At 39.3% G+C, this 19,226-nt stretch overlaps 1 protein-coding gene across 9 annotated transcripts in view; it reads left to right on the top strand.

Moving 5' to 3' along the window:
* Positions 1–19,226, top strand: part of NCOA6 (nuclear receptor coactivator 6) — a 137,510-nt gene that overhangs the window by 54,556 nt on the left and 63,728 nt on the right. For all 9 annotated transcript variants that reach the window (XM_060188646.1, XM_060188648.1, XM_060188645.1 and 6 more), the window contains 2 exons: positions 4,358–4,462; positions 12,829–13,110. In XM_060188646.1, coding sequence (XP_060044629.1) covers positions 12,876–13,110 — 235 coding nt within the window. In that variant the 5' untranslated portion in view covers positions 4,358–4,462; positions 12,829–12,875. The remainder of the gene's footprint in view (positions 1–4,357; positions 4,463–12,828; positions 13,111–19,226) is intronic.

Raw genomic sequence — 19,226 nt, 5'->3', positions numbered from 1 at the left:
GCAGCACAGTTTCACCTCTTATGAAGTACCCCTCTTGCAGGTAGGGGTTAGGGGCTTGAACCTTGCGCTTTGTAGCAGATATGCTCTACCAGGTTTGCCACCGCCTGGCCCCTTATAACTTTTTTTTTTTAATTCTTTTTTAATTATTTTATTTATTTTCCCTTTTGTTGCCCTTGTTGTCTTTTTATTGTTGTAGTTATTATTGTTGTTGTTATTGATGTCGTTGTTGTTGGATAAGACAGAAATGGAGAGAGGAGGGGAAAACAGAGGGGGAGAGAAAGATAGACACCTGCAGACCTGCTTCACCACCTGTGAAGCGACTCCCCTGCAGATGGGGAGCCGGGGGCTCGAACCGGGATCCTTATGCCTTATAACTTTTTTAAAGGTTATTTTTCCCAGTGTTCCATGGAGACTTCAAGGTGGAATTTTCTTGAATCACAAAATAATTAATAGAATTGTAATTGGTTTATAATAATTATTTACCAGCAACTGCATGTATCCAGCTATAATTTTGAGATTGTGGAATTAATATTTGATTGTAAATATAATAAATAAAAATAAATAAATTATAATGGCCAGTTTAAAGACATTATGAACTGGTATTGTTAAGTGGGAAAATTTTTTTCCCCAAAGCATGTCCAAATTATGCATTTTCTATGCATAGTTTCTCTGTGTAGAATAAAGAATACATCAAAAGGGGCAGAGTGGCACATATCCAGTGGAACATACATATTACCTGAGTTCAAGCTACCAACCCGACCTGCAGGGGGGAAACTTCACAAAAGGTGAAACAGTGCTGCAAGTATCTGTCTCATGCCCCCTCCCTTCCTCCCTTCCTCCCTTCCTCCCTTCCTCCCTTCCTCCCTTCCTCCCTTCCTTCCTTCCTTCCTTCCTCTCTCTCTTTCTTTTGTATCCCATCCCCTCCCTTGAAAGCTTTCCTATTCTTTTATTTTTACTTTTTTAATCTTTACTTATTTGATAGAGACAGCAAGAAATTGAGAGGAAGGGGGAGATAGAGAGAGGAGACAGAGAGAGACCTGCAGCACTGCTTCACCACTTGTGAAGCTTTCCCTCTGCAGGTGGGGACCCGGGGCTCAAACCCCGGTCCTTGCACACTATAACGTGCACTCAACCAAGTGCGCCATCACCCATTCTTTATCCCTCTGGGAACATGGACCCAGGGTCACTATGGGGTGCAGAAGGTGGAAGGTCTGGCTTCTGTAATTGCTTCTCCAATGAACATGGGCATTGACAGGTACTCCCATACTCCCAGCCTGTCCCTATCTTTCCCAGCTGGGGCAAGGCTCTGGAAAGGTGGGGGGTCCAGGACACATTGGTGAAGTCTTCTGTCTGGGGAAGTCAGGTTGGCATCATGGTAGCATCTGCAACTTGGTTGCTGTAAAAGCATTAAGATATAAAGCAGAATAGATTGTCTAATAGTCAGGAACCTAAAGCAGTAATATAGCAGATGAGTTTTGGGATCTCCATTTTGTGAAAAGCTAGTAGATATATTTTAGGTATATTCCAAAAGGCCAATGATTTTTTCTTTCTCTCCCTTTCTATTTTGGTCTCTATTAGAAAGGAAAATATTAAAAATAATAAAATGGATATAGTTTATTCATACTATATCAATAATAAAATTATAAAGTCCATAAATAATGAAAGCTGACAATTTAATGTAAAATCTGGTTAAAATGTTAAATGTTATAGATGTTAAATTGGGGCTGGGGAGCAGCATAATGATTATGCAAAAGACTTTTCATATTTGAGGCTCTGAGGTCCCAGGTTCAATTCCTATCACCACCATAAACCAGAGCTGAGGGGAGTTAGGCAGTAATGCAGTGGGTTAAGCACATGTGGTGCAAAACACAAGGACCCACGTAAGGATCCCAGTTCGAGCCCCTGGCTCCCCACCTGCAGGGGAGTTGCTTCACAGGTGGTGAAGCAGGTCTGCAGGAATTTTATCTTTCTCTCCCCCTCTCTGTCTTCCCCTCCTCTCTCTATTTCTCTCTGTCCTGTCTAACAATGATGACATCAATAACAACAATAACTACAACAATTAAAAACAACAAGGGCAACAAAAGGGAAAATAAATAAATAAATAAAATATTAAAAAAATTTTAAAAACCGGAGCTGAGCAGTACTCTGGTTTTTCTCTATATATCTTTCCCTATGTCTCTTATTAAAATAAAATTTAAAATATATACATATATAACCTTTAAATATATATGTTGTGAAGTTTAAAAATGAATTTTGAATTTCTTTTAATAGAACTTGTACTTAGTGTGTCTAAGATTATTTTGAAATTGGCTCCTAGTATCTGCTAACAGTGACATAATGTTAATTCATTTTAATTTGCAACAGTTTTGGAAATGAAGGTTTAGTGAGGGCTCTAAGGTTTAGGGTCCTAGTTTCATGATTCCAATAAAAAAAAATTTTTTTTGAGGTGTCAGGGTGTTAGTGCAGTGGGTTAAGTGCACATGGCTCAAAGCACAAGGAATGGATCCTGGTTCAAGCCCCCAGCTCTCCACCTGCAGTGGTGTCATTTCATAACTGGTGGATCAGGCCTGCAGGTGTCTTTCTCTCCCCCTCTCTGTCTTCCTGTCCTCTCTGCATTTCTCTCCTATCCAACAACAACGACAACAATAACAACAACAATGATAAACAACAAGGGCAACAAAAGGGAAAAAATAGCCTCCAGGAGCAGTGGATTCACAGTACAGGCACCGAGCCCCAGCAATAACCCTAGAGGCTTATAAAAAAAAAAAAATTAGTGGTGTATTGCACCAAATTAAAGGATTCTGGGGAGGAGGTAATATTCAGGTCCTGGAACATGATGGAAGAGGAGGACCTAGTTAGGGGATTAGAGTGTAATGTGGACAACTGAGAAATGTTAGACCTGTACCAACTACTGTATTTTATTTTTCCAAATCACTGATTATTAGAGAAATGCAAATAAAGACAACAGTGGGATATAACTTCAAAAAAATCTTTGTATGTTTATTTAGAGGGAGACGGGGACCAGAATTCAGCTTAGTGTGACATTAAGTAACCGTGAGGGTTGAACTGTCACCTTTGGGGTCTTTGGTATGCAGCTGTTGTTGTCACAGGCTGAGCTATTTCTCTGGCTCCTAAATTCATGTTTTTTAAAACTAGTGTAAGTTCCTGTATTTGTCTCTATACTGATTCCTTGTTGATGAGTAGCTTAATAGGGGCTGGGCAGTGGCACACCAGGTTAAGCTCGTATAGTACAAAGCGTAAGGACCCGCACAAGGATCCCGTTTTCAAGGATCCTAGTTCAAACCCCTGGCTTCCTACCTGCAGGGGGGTCACTTTACAAGCAGTGCAGCAGGTCTACAGGTGTCTATCTTTCTCTCCCTCTCTCTGTCTTCCCCTCCTCTCTTGACTTCTTTCTGTCCTATTCTGGGGGGGAAGGGGGCTGCCAGGAACAGTGGATTCATAGTGCAGGTATTGAGCCCCAATGATAATCCTGGAGGCAAATATATATATATGTGCTTTTAGATTTAGTGAAAATCCTGTTTTAGGACCTGGAAGAGGGGCTGGGGAGGTAGCTCAGCCTGTTAGAGCATTGACTTGCAAGTCTGAGACCTCAAAGGCCACATGTTTAACTCCTGATATCACCTCATGCCTGTGCTAGGCAGTGTTCTAGTTCCTTCGTACCTCCCATAATCAACCTCTCATTCCCCTTCCTCCTAAACATACCTTTAAAAAAAAATAGAATTACAGAAAAGGATAGCAGTAAACGGGAGATAACTCAACAGTAACATGTAGGGCCAAAATTTTATCCCTGACACTGCATTATAAACAAATAGAACATTATAAGTAGAGGAACAGTTCTTTGGTCAGTCACTTACTCACTTATAAAAAGAAAAGGGGGTCTGGGTGGTGGTGCACTGGGTTAATCGCATGTAGTATGAAGTGCAAACATCAGGGTTCAAGCCCCTGGCTCCCCGCCTGTGCGCGCGGGGGGGGGGGGTTGGGGGTTGGTCACCTCACAAGTAGTAAAGAATGTCTGCAGGTGTCTATCTTTTCTCTCTTCCTCTCTATCTTCCCCTCCTCTCTTAATTTCTCTTTGTCCTATCCAATAAAATAATAATAAAAAAAAATGGCCACCAGGAGCAGTGGATTTGTAGTGCTAGCACTGAGTCCCAGCAATAACCCTTGAGGCAAAAAAAAAAAAAAAAAGAAAAGAAAAGAAAAAAGATAACCCTGTTAACATTCTCTTAGAATATCTAAGTTGATTTGATATTTGTGATACTTACTTTCACTTCTAATGCAAAGATAAGATTACCTCTTATGGTGTATAATATTATAATTTTATTATTATTATTTTTAGAATATCTACTTGGCTGCTAGTTTGAAACACAGACCGTGAAAATGCCTGCTTCTTTGGACTTAGAAGATGATCTCGATAAATGATAAAAATTAGGGAAGAAATTTGGTGAGTAGGACCTTAGATGTAAGTTGATATGGCTCAACTTAATTTCAGGCAATGGAATCACCTTATCAAAGTTACCTAGCAAGTGGGGGGGGGGGGGGAAGGGACTTAAGGACCTGACTTCAAAGGAACAGAAGGTATTCAAAGTTGGTGAATTTCTGGTTTCATTAAATATGCTGTATTCTCTCTAGTTGACTGAAGGACTACCTTCTTTAACAAAATATTAAATGAAGGAGGTAGTTTAGTTTTTCTTAGGTTTTTCTGCATCTGGGGGCTAACTTCTTCAATTTAAGGAAATTCTCAGATAATATTTTTTCAAGTAAGTATTCTCTCCCATTCTGTTGCTCTTCTCCTTCTGGTACCCCTGTGATGTGAATGTTATCCCTCTTGATAGTACTCCCTAACTCTCTTAAATTGTCTTTATTAGTTTTAGATTTTCTCTTTGCCGTTTTTTTGGGGTGCTTTCCTTTACCGGATTTCCTTCCTTCCTTCCTTCCTTCCTTCCTTCCTTCCTTCCTTCCTTCCTTTCTTCTTTCTCTTCCTTTTTTTTTTTTTTTTTTTTTTTTTTGTATTTTACTTATTTATGAGAAAGGTAGGAGGAGAGAGAGAGAAAAAAACAGACATCATTCTGGTACATGTGCTACTAGGGATTGAACTCAGGACTTCATACGTGAGAGACCAATGTCTTATCTACTTTACTGAATTTTCTTACTCATCATATTGACCTATGACTTCCTTCTGATGATAGACACCTCTAGTGTAGTTTTTTTATCTGTGATTTCTTTATCTGATGCTTATTTATCTGTTTATTTACCTTGCTGAGGTGTGTGTGTGTGTGTGTGTGTTTACTGTTCCTAGCATACTTTTCTCCCCTTTAATTTCAAATAGGGAAAGAGAAAAAGGGAGGCATAATATTACTACACTGTTCATAGAGCTTCCTTTGGTGCCATGCATGGTCCATGCTCCATGTGATGCTGGATAAGCTATCTCTTGGTCCGTCTCTATTTTCTACTATAACTTTATTCATACTTTCTCTAACGTTGTTGATGTTTTCTTTTACTGAACTTTTTGTTTTGCTGAACATCCTTAGGGCCATCCATAGCTCAACCTGCCAATGTCCATGTCCAGTAGAAAAGCAGTTACAGAAGCCTTCTATCTTCTGCACCCCATAAAGAATTTTGGGATGGGAGAAGATAGCATAATGGTTATGCAAACAGACTTTCATGCTTGAGGCTCCATGGTCCCAGATTCAATTCTTTGCACCACCATAAGCCAGAGGTGAGCAGTGCTCTGGTTAAAAATAAAATATACAAATAAAAATTTGGGCAAGGGTAGATAGCATAATGGTTATGCAAAGAGACTCATGCCTGAGGCTCTGAAGTCTCAGGTTCAATCCCCTGTACCACCATAAACCAGAGCTGCTCGGTGCTCTGGGAAAAAAAAAAAAAAGAATTTAGGTCCATACTCCCAGAGAGGGATAAAGAATAGGGAAGCTGGGGCTGGGCGGTGGAACACCTGGTTAAGCACACATAGTACTAAGCACAAGAACCCACGCAAGGATCCCAGTTCGAGCCCCTGGTTCCCCACCTGCAGAGGTGTTGCTTCACCAGTGATGAAGCCGGTCTGCAGGTGTCTGTCTTTCTCCCTCTTTGTCTTTCCCTTGTCTCTTAATTCTCTCTGTCCTATCCAATAAGATGGAAAAAAATCACTGCCAGTGACAGTGAATTCGTAGTGCTGGCACTGAGCCCCAGTGATAACCCTGGAGACAAAAAAAAAAAAAGAGTAGGAGGAGTTCGGCGGTTGCGCAGCAGGTTAAGTGCACATAGCACAAAGTGCAGGGACCGGCATAAGAATCCCCGTTCAAGCCCCCAGCTCTCCGCCTTCAGGGGAGTTGCTTCACAGGTGGTGAAGCAGGTCTGCAGGTGTCTTTCTCTCCCCCTCTTTGTCTTCCCCTCCTCTTTCCATTTCCTTCTGTCCTAACAACGACAGAATCAATAACAACAATAACTACAACAACAATAAAAAAACAACAAAAGAGAAAATAAATTTTTAAAAAAGTTTTAAAAAAAGAGTAGGTAAGCTTCCAGTTGAGGTTGGGACACGGAACTCTGGTGATGGGAAGTGTATGGAATTGTACCCCTCTTATCTTACATTCTTGTTAATCACTAATAAAAATAGTAAGACAATCCATAGCTTTAAAGTCTTTAGAAAGTTTATATAGCTATGTTTTTTTTTTTTTCCCCAAATTGCTATCTTGGTTTATCATTGTGAGTAATTTCCTCTGTGTCCTCACAGCTTGATCTTCTGTGAGGTCCAGTGCTAAGTGGTCTGTGTTGATCTGTCAAACTAGAAGTTTTGACATTACTACTGTATTGCAGACTGACAGGCTGTGCTGAGTCTCTGTGACTCTATCCATAGAGTCTATTATTATGGAAGCTATTATAGTTTCTTTTTTTATTTTTTTAGTTTCTTTTAAATTTATTTATTTTTCCTTTTTGTTGCCTTTGTTGTTTTAACATTGTTGTGGTTATTGATGTCGTTGTTGTTGGATAGAACAGAGAGAAATGGAGAGAGGAGGGAAAGAGAAAGACACCTGCAGACCTGCTTCACCGCTTGTGAAATGACTCCCCTACATGTGGGGAGCCGGGGCTCGAACCTGGATCCTTATGACAGTCCTTGCAAAGTGCCACATGCACTTAACCCGCTGTGCTACCATCTAACTCCGACTATAATAGTTTCTAATATGACTGCTTTCAAGCTGCCCCAATTCTCTGAAAGATTGCTGCTGCTATCCCCAAGCAGTTTATAGCTTTCACTTTACCTTTACTGTCGTAAAGTTGTAGGCACAAAGTTGTGAAAGGATTGGGATGGTGTGTCACAGAACCAGGAAGGGACAGGCAGTGGGTATGGGGGGGGCACATATTGCTGGACAAGGTATTGAGGAGCCAAGGGGTGGGGGGGGAGTAGGGGGTTTCAATGCAGTCATGTCTCTGTCCCTCTCTCTGAAAGAAAAAATAGGCTTGGGGAAAGTTAAATTTGCATGCTTGAGGACCTCCAAAAATTACATGCAATTTTTGTACTTAGCGTTGTACATTGACTGCTTTTCTGCTGTCAGTACTAAAGTTGATTATAGTGTTCACGTGATGACAGATAAGTCCTTTGTGAAGTTACAGTTTCTGTTTGTCAAGCAACAAATCTCTGGAATAATATTTTGATGTTATATAAATATCAGTTGTCAAATTTTCACAATGTTTTATTATTCCTAATGATTCTTGCCTGAATTATTTTATTAGGTATTGAAAAATTATAATATTTCTAATGGTATCATTCTTTTTGCATTTAAGTTGTCATTCTTCGCTAGAGCTGTTTGGTCACCAAACAGGTCATTACCTTGGAATGATTTCATTTGGTAATCTGTTTCATTCTATACTGGAAGTTAAAATAAGTAATAATTTCTTTAAAAAAAAATGTCCTGATGTGGTCCGGGAGGTGCTGCAGTGAATAAAGCATTGGACTCTCAAGCATGAGGTCCCTAGTTCATTTCCTGGCAGCACATGTACCAGGGGGGTGTCTGGTTCTTTCTTTTTCTCCTCCTTTCTCATTAATAAATAAGTAAAATATTTTTTAAAAAATCAGGTAAAAAGATGTCCTGAACATGAAATTTACTCACAGATTCTTTATGAAAGAACAAAATATCCCCAAGAAATCAGTAATCCACCTGATGCTCTGGTTTCAATAAGAGTGTGAAACTCATAACTATTACCTCTCCCTCTCCCAGCTCCCTGTTGTAAAAGTTTTATTCTGGAGTGGCCATGAACATTGTGGCTCCCTTTTCTCACCCAGTTGACACTCTGTCCCAAACATGTAAGGCCATCTATGCCTTGATCACTCTTGTTATAGCTCACTGACATGGCAGAGATTCTACAATGGGAGAAAAAATAAGAAAATATCAAGAATTATCAATTCCACTTTTATCCCAAATCATCACATAGAACAATAATATCACTCTAGGGAATCAAAAAATAAATCATTCAAAAAAATTGTATGTGGAGGGAAATTCAATATAGAGGAAAATTTAAAAGCAGGGGCTAAAAGCTAAGCTGCCTTTGAGAGGGACCTTACACTTCATACACAAATACTTAAAGTCAACAATGATAAATTTGTTGTTGTCTTAAAGATTTCACGGGGGGTCAGGAAGTAGTGCACCCGGTTAAGTGCACATAGTACAAGGTACAAAGGCTCAAGCAAGGATCCCAGTTCCAGCCCCTGGCTCCTCACCTGCAGGAGGCCACTTCACAAGCGGTGAAGCACATCTGCAAGTGTCTATCTTTCATTCTTACCTTTCTTTCTCTCTCAATTTCTATCTGCCCTACCCAATAAAATGGCTGCCAGGAGCAGTAGATTCATAGTGCTGGCACTGAGCCCCAGCAATAACCCTGGAGGCCAAATAAATAAATAAAATAAGGATTTCTTTATTTATGAGAGAATGAGAAGTACAGTGTCACCCTGGCACATGCAGTGCTGGGGATTTAACTCAGGACTTCATGATTAAAAGTTTAATACTTTACTCACTATGCTAACTCTTGGGATGGAAGATTTAATTTAATTTATTTATTTGATAGGACATAGAGAAATTGATAGAAGAGAGAGAGAAACGCCTGCAGCACTGCTCCACCAGTAGTGAAGTTTCTCCCATACAGGTGAGAACTGAAGGCTTGAACCTTAGTCCTTGTGCATGGTAGTGTGCACTCAAACAGGTATGCCATTGCCAAGCCCCTTAAAGATTTATTTATTTAGGAACTAAGGCATCATTCTGACACATGAAATGCTGGGGATCAAACTCTAACCTCCAAACCTCATTGAGGATGAGACCAGTGCTATAGCCACTTCACTACCTTCCATACTACAAGTTTGTTTTTACCTCCATAAGCATATACTTTTTTTTTCCTTTTCATTAAAGTTTTTTTTTTAACTTCCTGTTTTGTGTTTTATTCGAATTAAGTTCAGCCATACTACTATTAGAAACCCGTTGGGTGAGCTATCTCTTTCCTTTCTTTTTTTTTGAACAGAACACTCAGCTTTGATTTATGGTGGTATAGGACATTAAACCTGGGACTTTGGTCTCAGGCATGACAGTCTCTTTGTATAACCATTATGCTGTCTCCTTGCCCCTATTAGTAACCCTTTAAATGTTTAAAATGGGGGCTAGGTGGTAGTGCAGCAGGTTAAGCGCATATGGCACAAAGTGCAAGTACCTGTATAAGGATCTCTGTTCAAGCCCCGGCTCCCCACCTGCAGGGGCATCACTTCACAAAAGGTGAAGCAGGTCTGCAGGTGTCTTTCTCTCCCCCTCTCTATCTCCCCCTTCTCTCTCCATTTCTTTCTGTCCTATCCAACAACAATGTCATCAATAACAATAATAATAACAACAATAAACAACAAAGGGCAACAAAAAGGAAAAAAAATAGCCTCCAGGAGCAATGGATTCATAGTGCAGGCACCGAGCCCCAGCATTAACCCTGGAGTTAATAAATAAATAGATGTTTAAAATGTTTTTTTCTTTTAAAAATATTTTTATTAGGGGAATCAATGATTTACAGTAAATATACTTGTTGATACATGTATACAACTTCTCAGTTTTCTCACCCCTAGCCTAGGTCTTCCTCTATTATGTGCCAGGATCTGAAAGTCCCCTTCCCCCTCAAGAGTCCTTTACTTTGGGGCAATACACCAAGCCCAGTCAACTTCTACTTTGTGTTTCTCCTTTCTGTTCTTATTTCTCAAGTTCTGTCCATGAGTGAGATCATCTCATATTCATCCTTTCTGGCTTATATCACATAACATAATTCCTTCAAGCTCTATCCAAGATCAGGTGGAGAAGATGACTTCATCATTCTTAATAACTGAGTGGTATTATATTGTATATATACATACCACAACTCTCTTAGCCACTCACCTGTTGGCCATCTAGGCTGCTTCCAGGTTTTGGCTATTAAAGTTTATGTTGCTATGAACATAGGTATATACAGATATTTTTGGATGGGTGTGTTTGATTCCATAGAATATATCTCCAGGAGAAGAATAGTCAGGTCATAGGATAGGTCCAATTGTAGCCTTCTGAGAATTCTCCAGATTACTCTCCACAGGAATTGGAATAATATACATTCCCACCAGCAGTGCGAGGGGTCCCTTACCCCCACAGTCTCTCCAGCATTTGTTGTTACTAACCAATGAGTGGTATCTCATTATTGTCTTAATTAAAACAGTTTTCATGTGCAAAGCACAAAGCACAAGAACCAGAATAAGGATCCCGGTTTGAGCCCCCGGCTCCCCACCTGTAGGGACGTTGCTTCACAGGTGGTGAAGCAGGTCTGCAGGTGTCTTTCTCTCCCCCGTCTGTCTTCCCCTCCTCTCTCAATTTCTCTCTGTCCTATCTAACAACAGTAACATCATCAACAACAACAATAGTAACTACAACAACAATAAAAACAAACAAACAAGTGGAGTCAGGCAGTAGCACAGAGGGTTAAGCACAGGTGGCGCAAAGCGCAAGGACCGACTAAAGATCCTGGTTCGAACCCCTGGCTCCCCACCTGCCAGGCAGTCGCTTCACAGGTGGTGAAGCAGGTCTGCAGGTGTTGTGTCCTATCTAGCAACAACGACATCAATAACTACAACAATAATAAAAAACAACAAGGGCAACAAAAGGGAAAATAAATAAATATAAGAAAAAATTTGTTAATGGTTTTCATGAAAGACTTCAGGATTTCAGATAGTCTTACAGATGATTTTTAATTCAAGGTTAAGTTTTACCTTGCAGCTTAGAAAAAGAGAATGGCTTTTAAAAATCCTTGACCCGATTGAAGCTTTTCCAGGTTAAAAGTAAGGAGAGTCTTGGAGGAATTTCTTGCTTTGTGGGCTCATCCAAAAGGTTATATGAATTAATACTTAAAAATTTTTTTGATGCGTAGACCATAGGCTGAATATATGTTACTTTAATTTAAGCACTTAAGACTTCAAATTGGTAATCAGATTGAATTTCAACAGTGGGCTCAATTGTTAATACATTTCTAATAATGACTTTTTCTTTGAAATATTATCTCCAAAAAGCTTAGACCAGGGAGAACAGAAGCAACTGGTGGTGTTACTTTATAAGACATAGCTATATGTAAATAGCATAAAAGGACATAAATTATGGTGAGGTCTTGTATGATACAACAAATCCTAACAGTGGATTTTCAAAGTTAATCCAATTGCCAAAATATTTGGTTATAGCAATAACTATCTATTGCCTTCTTAAACCCTTAGATAGCAGGAAACTCCCCCTTTCTCTATAAAGTCCATATATCTCCCAGTCCTGGAAGTTCTAGGGTGGGGCTCACTTTCCTGCATGCTTCTCTCAATTCATATCAACTGATACTGCATCTGCTGATCCCAGCCTAATCAGTGCAGCCAGTACCACCTCAGCATGCTTCACTTTGGACAGTTTCCAGAGACATAAGGCATGGAATATCAAATCTTCATCTTCATTGCTCTGGTACCAGGTTCAAGATGATACTATGATGCCAACTTGACTTCCCCAGACAGAAGACTTCACCAATGTGTCCTGGACCTCCACCTCTCCAGATCCTTGCCCCAGTTGGGAAAGATAGGGACAGGCTGGGAGTATGGGAGTACCTGTCAATGCCCATGTTCATTGGAGAAGCAATTACAGAAGCCAGACCATCCACCTTCTGCACCCCATAGTGACCTGCATCCATGTTCCCAGAGGGATAAAGAATAGGAAAGCTATCAAGGGAGGGGATTGGATATGGAGCTCTGGGGGTAGGCACTGTGTGGAAATGTACCCCTCTTATTCTGTAGTCTTACCAATATTTCCATTTTATAAATTTAAAAAATTTTAAAAAAAGAAAAAAACTCTTTTCTTCATAATCTTTCATGTCTATCTCATAGGCTAGGCTTACAAAAATAGTCTCATGTTAGAAATAAACATAATATATTAAATAAACTTAAAAAATGTTTAATTTTATTTCCAGCAACTCCAATAACTATCTATTTAAAAAAAAATAATTGTATTATTTCTTAACCAGAGCACTGCTCATATTGATATTATGGTGGTGCCAGGAGTTGAACCTGAGACCACAAACAAAGTCTTTTGCATAACCATTATACTATTCCCCTAGCCCTCTATGAACTAATTATGACAGAAATCTTACTTAGAAGAATTTATTCTTTTCGTGATTTCTTAATTTTTATAGGTCTTTCTTACTACTTGACAAATAAGTTATGTTTCCATAGAACTGTGGTTATATACATTATTGTTTATGGAATTAGATATTATCATAATCTTATTTGTTCTCTTTCCAAAGGTTTTCTTGCTATCCACTTGCCATATGCTTCCACAATAATATTCATCATGGTTTTGGATGACCTTCCAAACTTAGAAGACATCTATACTTCATTGTGTTCATCAGCAATGGAAGACTCAGAGATGGATTTTGACTCTGGACTAGAAGATGATGACTCCAAAAATGATAGTATTTTGGAGGATTCCACAATTTTTGTGGCCTTCAAAGGAAATATAGATGATAAAGACTTCAAATGGAAATTGGACACAATATTGGAGAATGTACCCAGTTTGTTACACATGGGTAATTTGCTTAATTTGTATTTTCTTTCCTGTTAATCTTTTTTTTTTTTTAAAGATTTTATTTATTTATTTATTAATGAGAAAGATAGGAGGAGAGAGAGAGGAAGAACCTGACACCACTTTCACACATGTGCTGCCGGGGATTGAACTCAGGACCTCATGCTTGAGAGTCTAATGCTTTATCCACTGCGCCACCTCCCGGACCACACCTGTTAATCTTTTTAATACATTTGCCCATTCGTAGTTATCTAGAGTTTTACAGAGTAAATCTTTGCTATGTTAGGTTAAGAGACTGCTCTGAAGTAGCAAAGTTGAAGATACGGGAATTTGCTTTTTATAAATAGAAATGGTGTGTGTCTGGCTATTAAATACCTGGAGGAAATTAGCATAATATAGAGTTACATAACATAGTGATGTATAAATAATCTATGCTAGTACATAGTTCTCAGACCCAAATTTACTGCTGATTTAACTCTCTGGTCTTCATTTTCATTACTATGAAACAAAGAAATCAGATTGGCCCTTTAAAGACCCCTTAAAGTTTAGGAAAAAAGAATTTTATTAAAGTAATGTTTACAGGACTGTATGTTGTAGGGGTACCTACAGCAATAGGGGTAAACCTGTTCCTGATATGTCTGACTACAAGATACCCACCATCAAGAACTAATATCCCTCTACCAAAGTCCACTGAGCCCCTTCTACGCTATCAGATGCCTTTCCTCTCCTCAATTTGGCCTCATAAAACTTAGAAAAATCTTTAACTTTATGGTTCTACTTATATACACGTGTTCTCTTGAATTTTAGATCATACGTTACCAAGTGGCTGGATGTATAATGACCTACATTAAATACCCCTTTCTTTTTTTAAATTTTTTTAAAATTATCTTTATTTATTTGATAGAGACAGCCAGAAATCGAGAGGGAAGGGGGTGATAGAAAGGGAGAGAGACAGAGAGACACCTGCAGCACTGCTTTACCTCTCATGAAGCTTTCCCCCAGCAGGTGGGGACCAGGGGCTTGAACCCAGGTCCTTGCACACTATAATGTGTGTGCTTAACCAGGTGTGTCACCACCTGGCCCCAGCTACCCCTTTCTTAATTATTTTAAAAAATACTGTATTTATTTTATTTGTGGTTGATGGTGGTGCTAGAGATTGAACCTGGGGCCTGTAGCCTCAGACATAAGTCTTTCGCAAAACCATTATGCAATCTCCCTGGCCCCTCCTTTCTTTTTTTTAAATGTTTGAATATTAGCCAGTGCTTTAAAAAAATTGTATTTTTTTTACTTATAGATCCAAATTTCGGGTTTATCTTTAAAAATGTAGAGATCTGATAACATTCAGTGCACCTGTAGTCTCAAGTGGTGCTGAGTAAGTAGCTCACCACAGCTCTCATCTGGATTTAAGTCACATGTAGGGATCTTCAGGGCATTTGTGCTTTTGAACATTGGTTTAGATCAGGGATAGTAAATGTCCAGCCTTAGGGCCATACACATTTCTTCTGGCCCTGCCAAGGCAAATGCAGGTGGAACTTGAAATTCAGTAAATCTAGGAACTTTTTCATAGCAACATTAAGTGTTGATTGATTAGTTAATTAATTTGGCCCCCAGGCTTATCACTGGGGCTTGGTGCCTGCACTACGAATCCACTGCTCCTGTGGCCATTTTTTTTTTCTTCAATTTTTTGGATAGGAAAGAGAAATTGAGAGGAGAGGGGAAGACAGAGAGGGAGAGAGAAAGACACTTGCTGACCGCTTGTGAAGCAACCCCCCTGCAGGTGAGGAGCAGTGGGCTCGAACTGGGATCTTTGCTCGGGTCCTTGCATTTCGTACTGTGTGCGCTTAACTCAGTGTACCACCACCTGGCTTATTTATTTATTTATTTAAAATTACTTTATTGAGGGATTAATGGTTTGCATTCATCAGTAAAATACAATACTTTGTACATGCATGACATTTCCCAGTTTTCCACATAACAATACACTCCCCACTAGGTGCTCTTCTGCCATGATGTTCCAAGACCTAAACCCTTCCCCCCATATCAGAGTCTTTTACTTTGGTATAATACACCAATATTTATTTATTTTTATTTTATTATTTTTTGAATTGCCAATGGGGTTCTTCCTGGGGCTCAGTGTCACTTCTGTTTTTTCTTTTCTTCCTTTCTTCCTTACTTCCTTTCTTTATTTCTCTCTTTTTTTACTTATTTATTTGTTTTCCCCCTATTTTATTTCATAGGACAGAGAGAAATTGAGAGGGGAGAGGAGAGAGGAGATAGAGAGAAAGATAAACACCTGCAGACCTGATTCAATGCTCATGAAGCATCCCTACAGTGGGGAGCAGGGGCTCAAACCCAGTTAAGTGTTTAAAGTTGATAATTTTGGGAGTCGGGCTGTAGCGCAGCGGGTTAAGCGCAGGTGGCACAAAGCACAAGGACCGGCATAAGGATCCCGGTTCGAACCCCGGCTCTCCACCTGCAGGGGAGTCGTTTCACAGGCGGTGAAGCAGGTCTGTAGGTGTCTATCTTTCTCTCCTCCTCTCTGTCTTCCCCTCCTCTCTACATTTCTCTCTGTCCTATCCAACAATGACGACAACAACAATAATAACTACAACAATAAAACAAGGGCAACAAAAGGGAATAAATAAATAAATAATAAAATATTTTTTAAAAAAAATAAATAAAGTTGATAATTTTGTATGGCCCACAAATTATTATAAGTATCCAAATGACCCTTAATTAAAATGACCAAATGACCCACCCCTACTTTAGAAGATCTTCATCTTTTCTGGTTAGTATAGATACCTAATTTCTTCAGACATAGTTTAAAGACTAAATTTTATCCTTTTTATTATCTTCATTTGCTCAAGTGCTAATTAGCTAGTCTTGAGATTTATTTTGGGAGTTTGGTTTTAGGAGGGAGGTTTCATTTTTTCACAGACTGATTATTGTGTTGTGTTATTTTATAGCTGATGGGTTATGTAGCACAAATCACCATGTTTGTTATCATAATCATATTATGTTATATGCAAAGGGCCTCACAGGACCTGAAACTACTCATTGCTCTTAATTATCCACATATCTCCCCCTTGTTTATTTTGGATGAGCTGGGGCCTCTCTTGTACATGTGAGATTTCATTACTTTTAGTCTGCTTCTTCATTCAGATAGAAACACCCAAAAAGGGCAAGACACCATAGCTGTCCCAGTGCCTTGGCACTCACATGTTGTGCCATGACTCAAACCTGAACCACATGCATGGCAAGGCAGGCACACTTCCCCAAGAGCTATTCCTCCAACCTTTCCCCTTGTTTTTAAACTGCCGAATCAGTTTATTTATGGCTTTTAAGTAAATAATAAAGCCCTGATTTTGGCATTATCCAATTATATTGTAAAAGTTTCTTTTTGGAATGTTTCTACTTTTTTATTTTTATTTTTAAACAGCTTGTCAGTATTTGTTAGATTTCATCCTTACATCCATCCTTTTCTCCTCTGACAGCTTCGGTTTTTGTTGCCTATGCTCACTAGTTTTTTTGTTAGTTTATTCTATTCATCTGCTTTTATCCTTATATTGCACACAGAGTGAAATCATTCAGTATCTTCTCTGACTTATGTCACTTAGCATACATCCTTATTGAGTTTGTGTCATGTCACTGTAAATGGCACAATTTCATTTGCTTTTTTTAGCTGAATATCATTCTATTGTGTGTGTGTGTATATATGTATATACCACATCTTTATCCTGTAATTTGTCAGCGGGCATCTAGGTTATTCTATTATAAATAGTGTTGCAGCTATCATTAAGGTTTATGTAAAACTTCAATATAAAATATTAAATTCATAGTTAGTTCTATTTTATTTTTTTTCTTTGCAGAGGCTCCATACTGTTTTCTAAAATTGCTGCATTAATTTATATTCTCACCAACAATTTGTAAGGGTTCCTTTTGCTTACACCATCACCAACACTGTTGCTAGTGTGTGTGTGTGTTGTTTGTTTTTAATATGGTGCAGGTGTTGCTACTGTTTCCTGGCCAACTTTTTCATTTCTTTTTCTTTATAATTTTTATTTATAAAAAGGAAACACTGACGGGAGTCAGGCGGTAGCACAGTGGGTTAAGCGCAGGTGGCGCAAAGCGCAAGGACTGGTGCAAGGATCCTGGTTCAAGCCCTCGGCTCTCCACTTGCAGGGGCGTCGCTTCACAGGTGGTGAAGCAGGTCTGCAGGTGTCTATCTTTCTCTTTCTCTCTCTGTCTCCCCCCATTTCTCTCTGTCCTATCCAGCAACGATGACATCAATAATAGCTACAACAATAAAACAAGGGCAACAAAAGGAAATAAATAAATAAATAATTTTTTTTTTTTTAAAAAAGGAAACACTGACAAAAGCCATAGGATAAGAGGCATACAACTCCACACAATTCTGACCATCAGAACTCTGTATCCCATCCCCTCCTCTCATAGCTTTACTATTCTTTAACCCTCTAGGAGTATGGACCCAGGATCATTATGGGGTGCAGAAGGTGGAAGGTCTGGCTTCTGTAATTGCTTCCCTGCTGAAGATGGGCGTTGGCAGGTTGATCCATACTCCCAGCCTGTCTCTCTCTTTCCCTGGTGGGGTGGGGCTCTGGAAAAGTGGGGCTTCAGGACACATTGGTGGGGTTGTCTGCTCAGGGAAGTCTGGTTGGCATCATGATGTCGTGATGGTAGCATCTGGAACCTGGTGGTTGAGAGGAGTTAACATATAAAGCCAAACAAATTGTTGACTAATCATGAACCTAAAGGCTGGAATAGTGCAGATGAAGAGTTGGGGGTCTCTGTTTTGTAGATAGTTAACAGGCCTGTTTTAGTTATATTCCAAAGGGCCTATGACTATATTAGTGGGTTTTTTTGTTGTTGTTTCTGAGCCTGACATCTGATATGCCGGTGGACCCAAATTATTGTCTGGGGAGATGATGTCATGGCTGGAAAAAGGGCAGAAAGCTGGATCAGGGAAGAGAGTAGCTCCCAAATATGGGAAAGGTGTATAAATGTTGACTGTAAACCCCATCGATTTGATTTCATCTTTTATTTGAGAAAGTGACAGAGGAAGAAACACCACATCACAGATCCATGACGATGGAACTCCCCCTGGTGGTATGGTGCTCCTCTGTGGTGTTGGGGCTCAAACCCAGAGTCCTATAAATAATAAGGTCCTCTCAACCCACTATTTATTTATTTTATTTGATAAAAAAAAAAAACCCCAGAAATTGACAGAGGAGGTGGAAATAGAGAGGGAGCGAGGAAGGCACCCACAACATTGTTTCACCATTTGTGACCCACCCCACCCCAGGTAAGAACTGAGAGCTTGAACCTGGGCCCTTGTACATAGCAAAATGTGCTCAACTAGGTGTGCCACTTTTTTTTTTTTTTTTAATGATAGGAGAGAGAACCAGAGTACTACTCTGGCACATCCAATGCTGGGAATCAAACTCAGAACCTCATGCTTACAAGTTCAGCACTCTTGCCTTTGCACCATTTCCTGGGCTATCTGCTGGTCTTTTTGATTTAAGCCATTTTTTTTTTATAGGTGTGAGGTACTATCTCTTTGTGATTTTAATTTTCATTTTTCTAATAATAAGTGATTATTATCATTTGTATTAGTGATTTAATATTCATTTACAAAATTATGAGATAATAGGTATAGTTCCACACTGTTCCCACTACCAGAGTTCTGTGTCCCTACTCCCTCCATTGGAAACTGCAATAGTTCTCCCAAGGTCACAGACATGGGCTAACAATTATTTCTATTCTCTCTCTCTCCCTCTCTCCCTCTCTCCCTCTCTCCCTCTTTCCCTCTCTCTCTCTCTCTCCCTCTCTCTCTCCATATATATATACATATATATAAACATTTTTGTTCTTTTAGCCCTGTCTTCTCTTCTCTGCATCCTGGTAGAATTGGAGTTTAGAGTCCATTGGTCATCTTCTAACATTTCTTCCCCTATAGGAATATGGACCAAAATTCTTTCTTTAATTTTTTTTCCTGCAGGGTTATCACTGAGTATCAGTGCCAGCACTACAAATCCACTGCTCCTGGTGGCCATTTATTCCATTTTTTTTCTTTGTATTTTATTCAATAGTACAGAGAGA

The sequence above is a fragment of the Erinaceus europaeus genome, chromosome 1 (genome assembly GCF_950295315.1).
Source record: "Erinaceus europaeus chromosome 1, mEriEur2.1, whole genome shotgun sequence".
Taxonomy (NCBI): domain Eukaryota; kingdom Metazoa; phylum Chordata; class Mammalia; order Eulipotyphla; family Erinaceidae; genus Erinaceus; species Erinaceus europaeus.
Note: the sequence above shows the minus strand (reverse complement) of the source record. Positions and strands in the feature narration are given on the sequence as shown.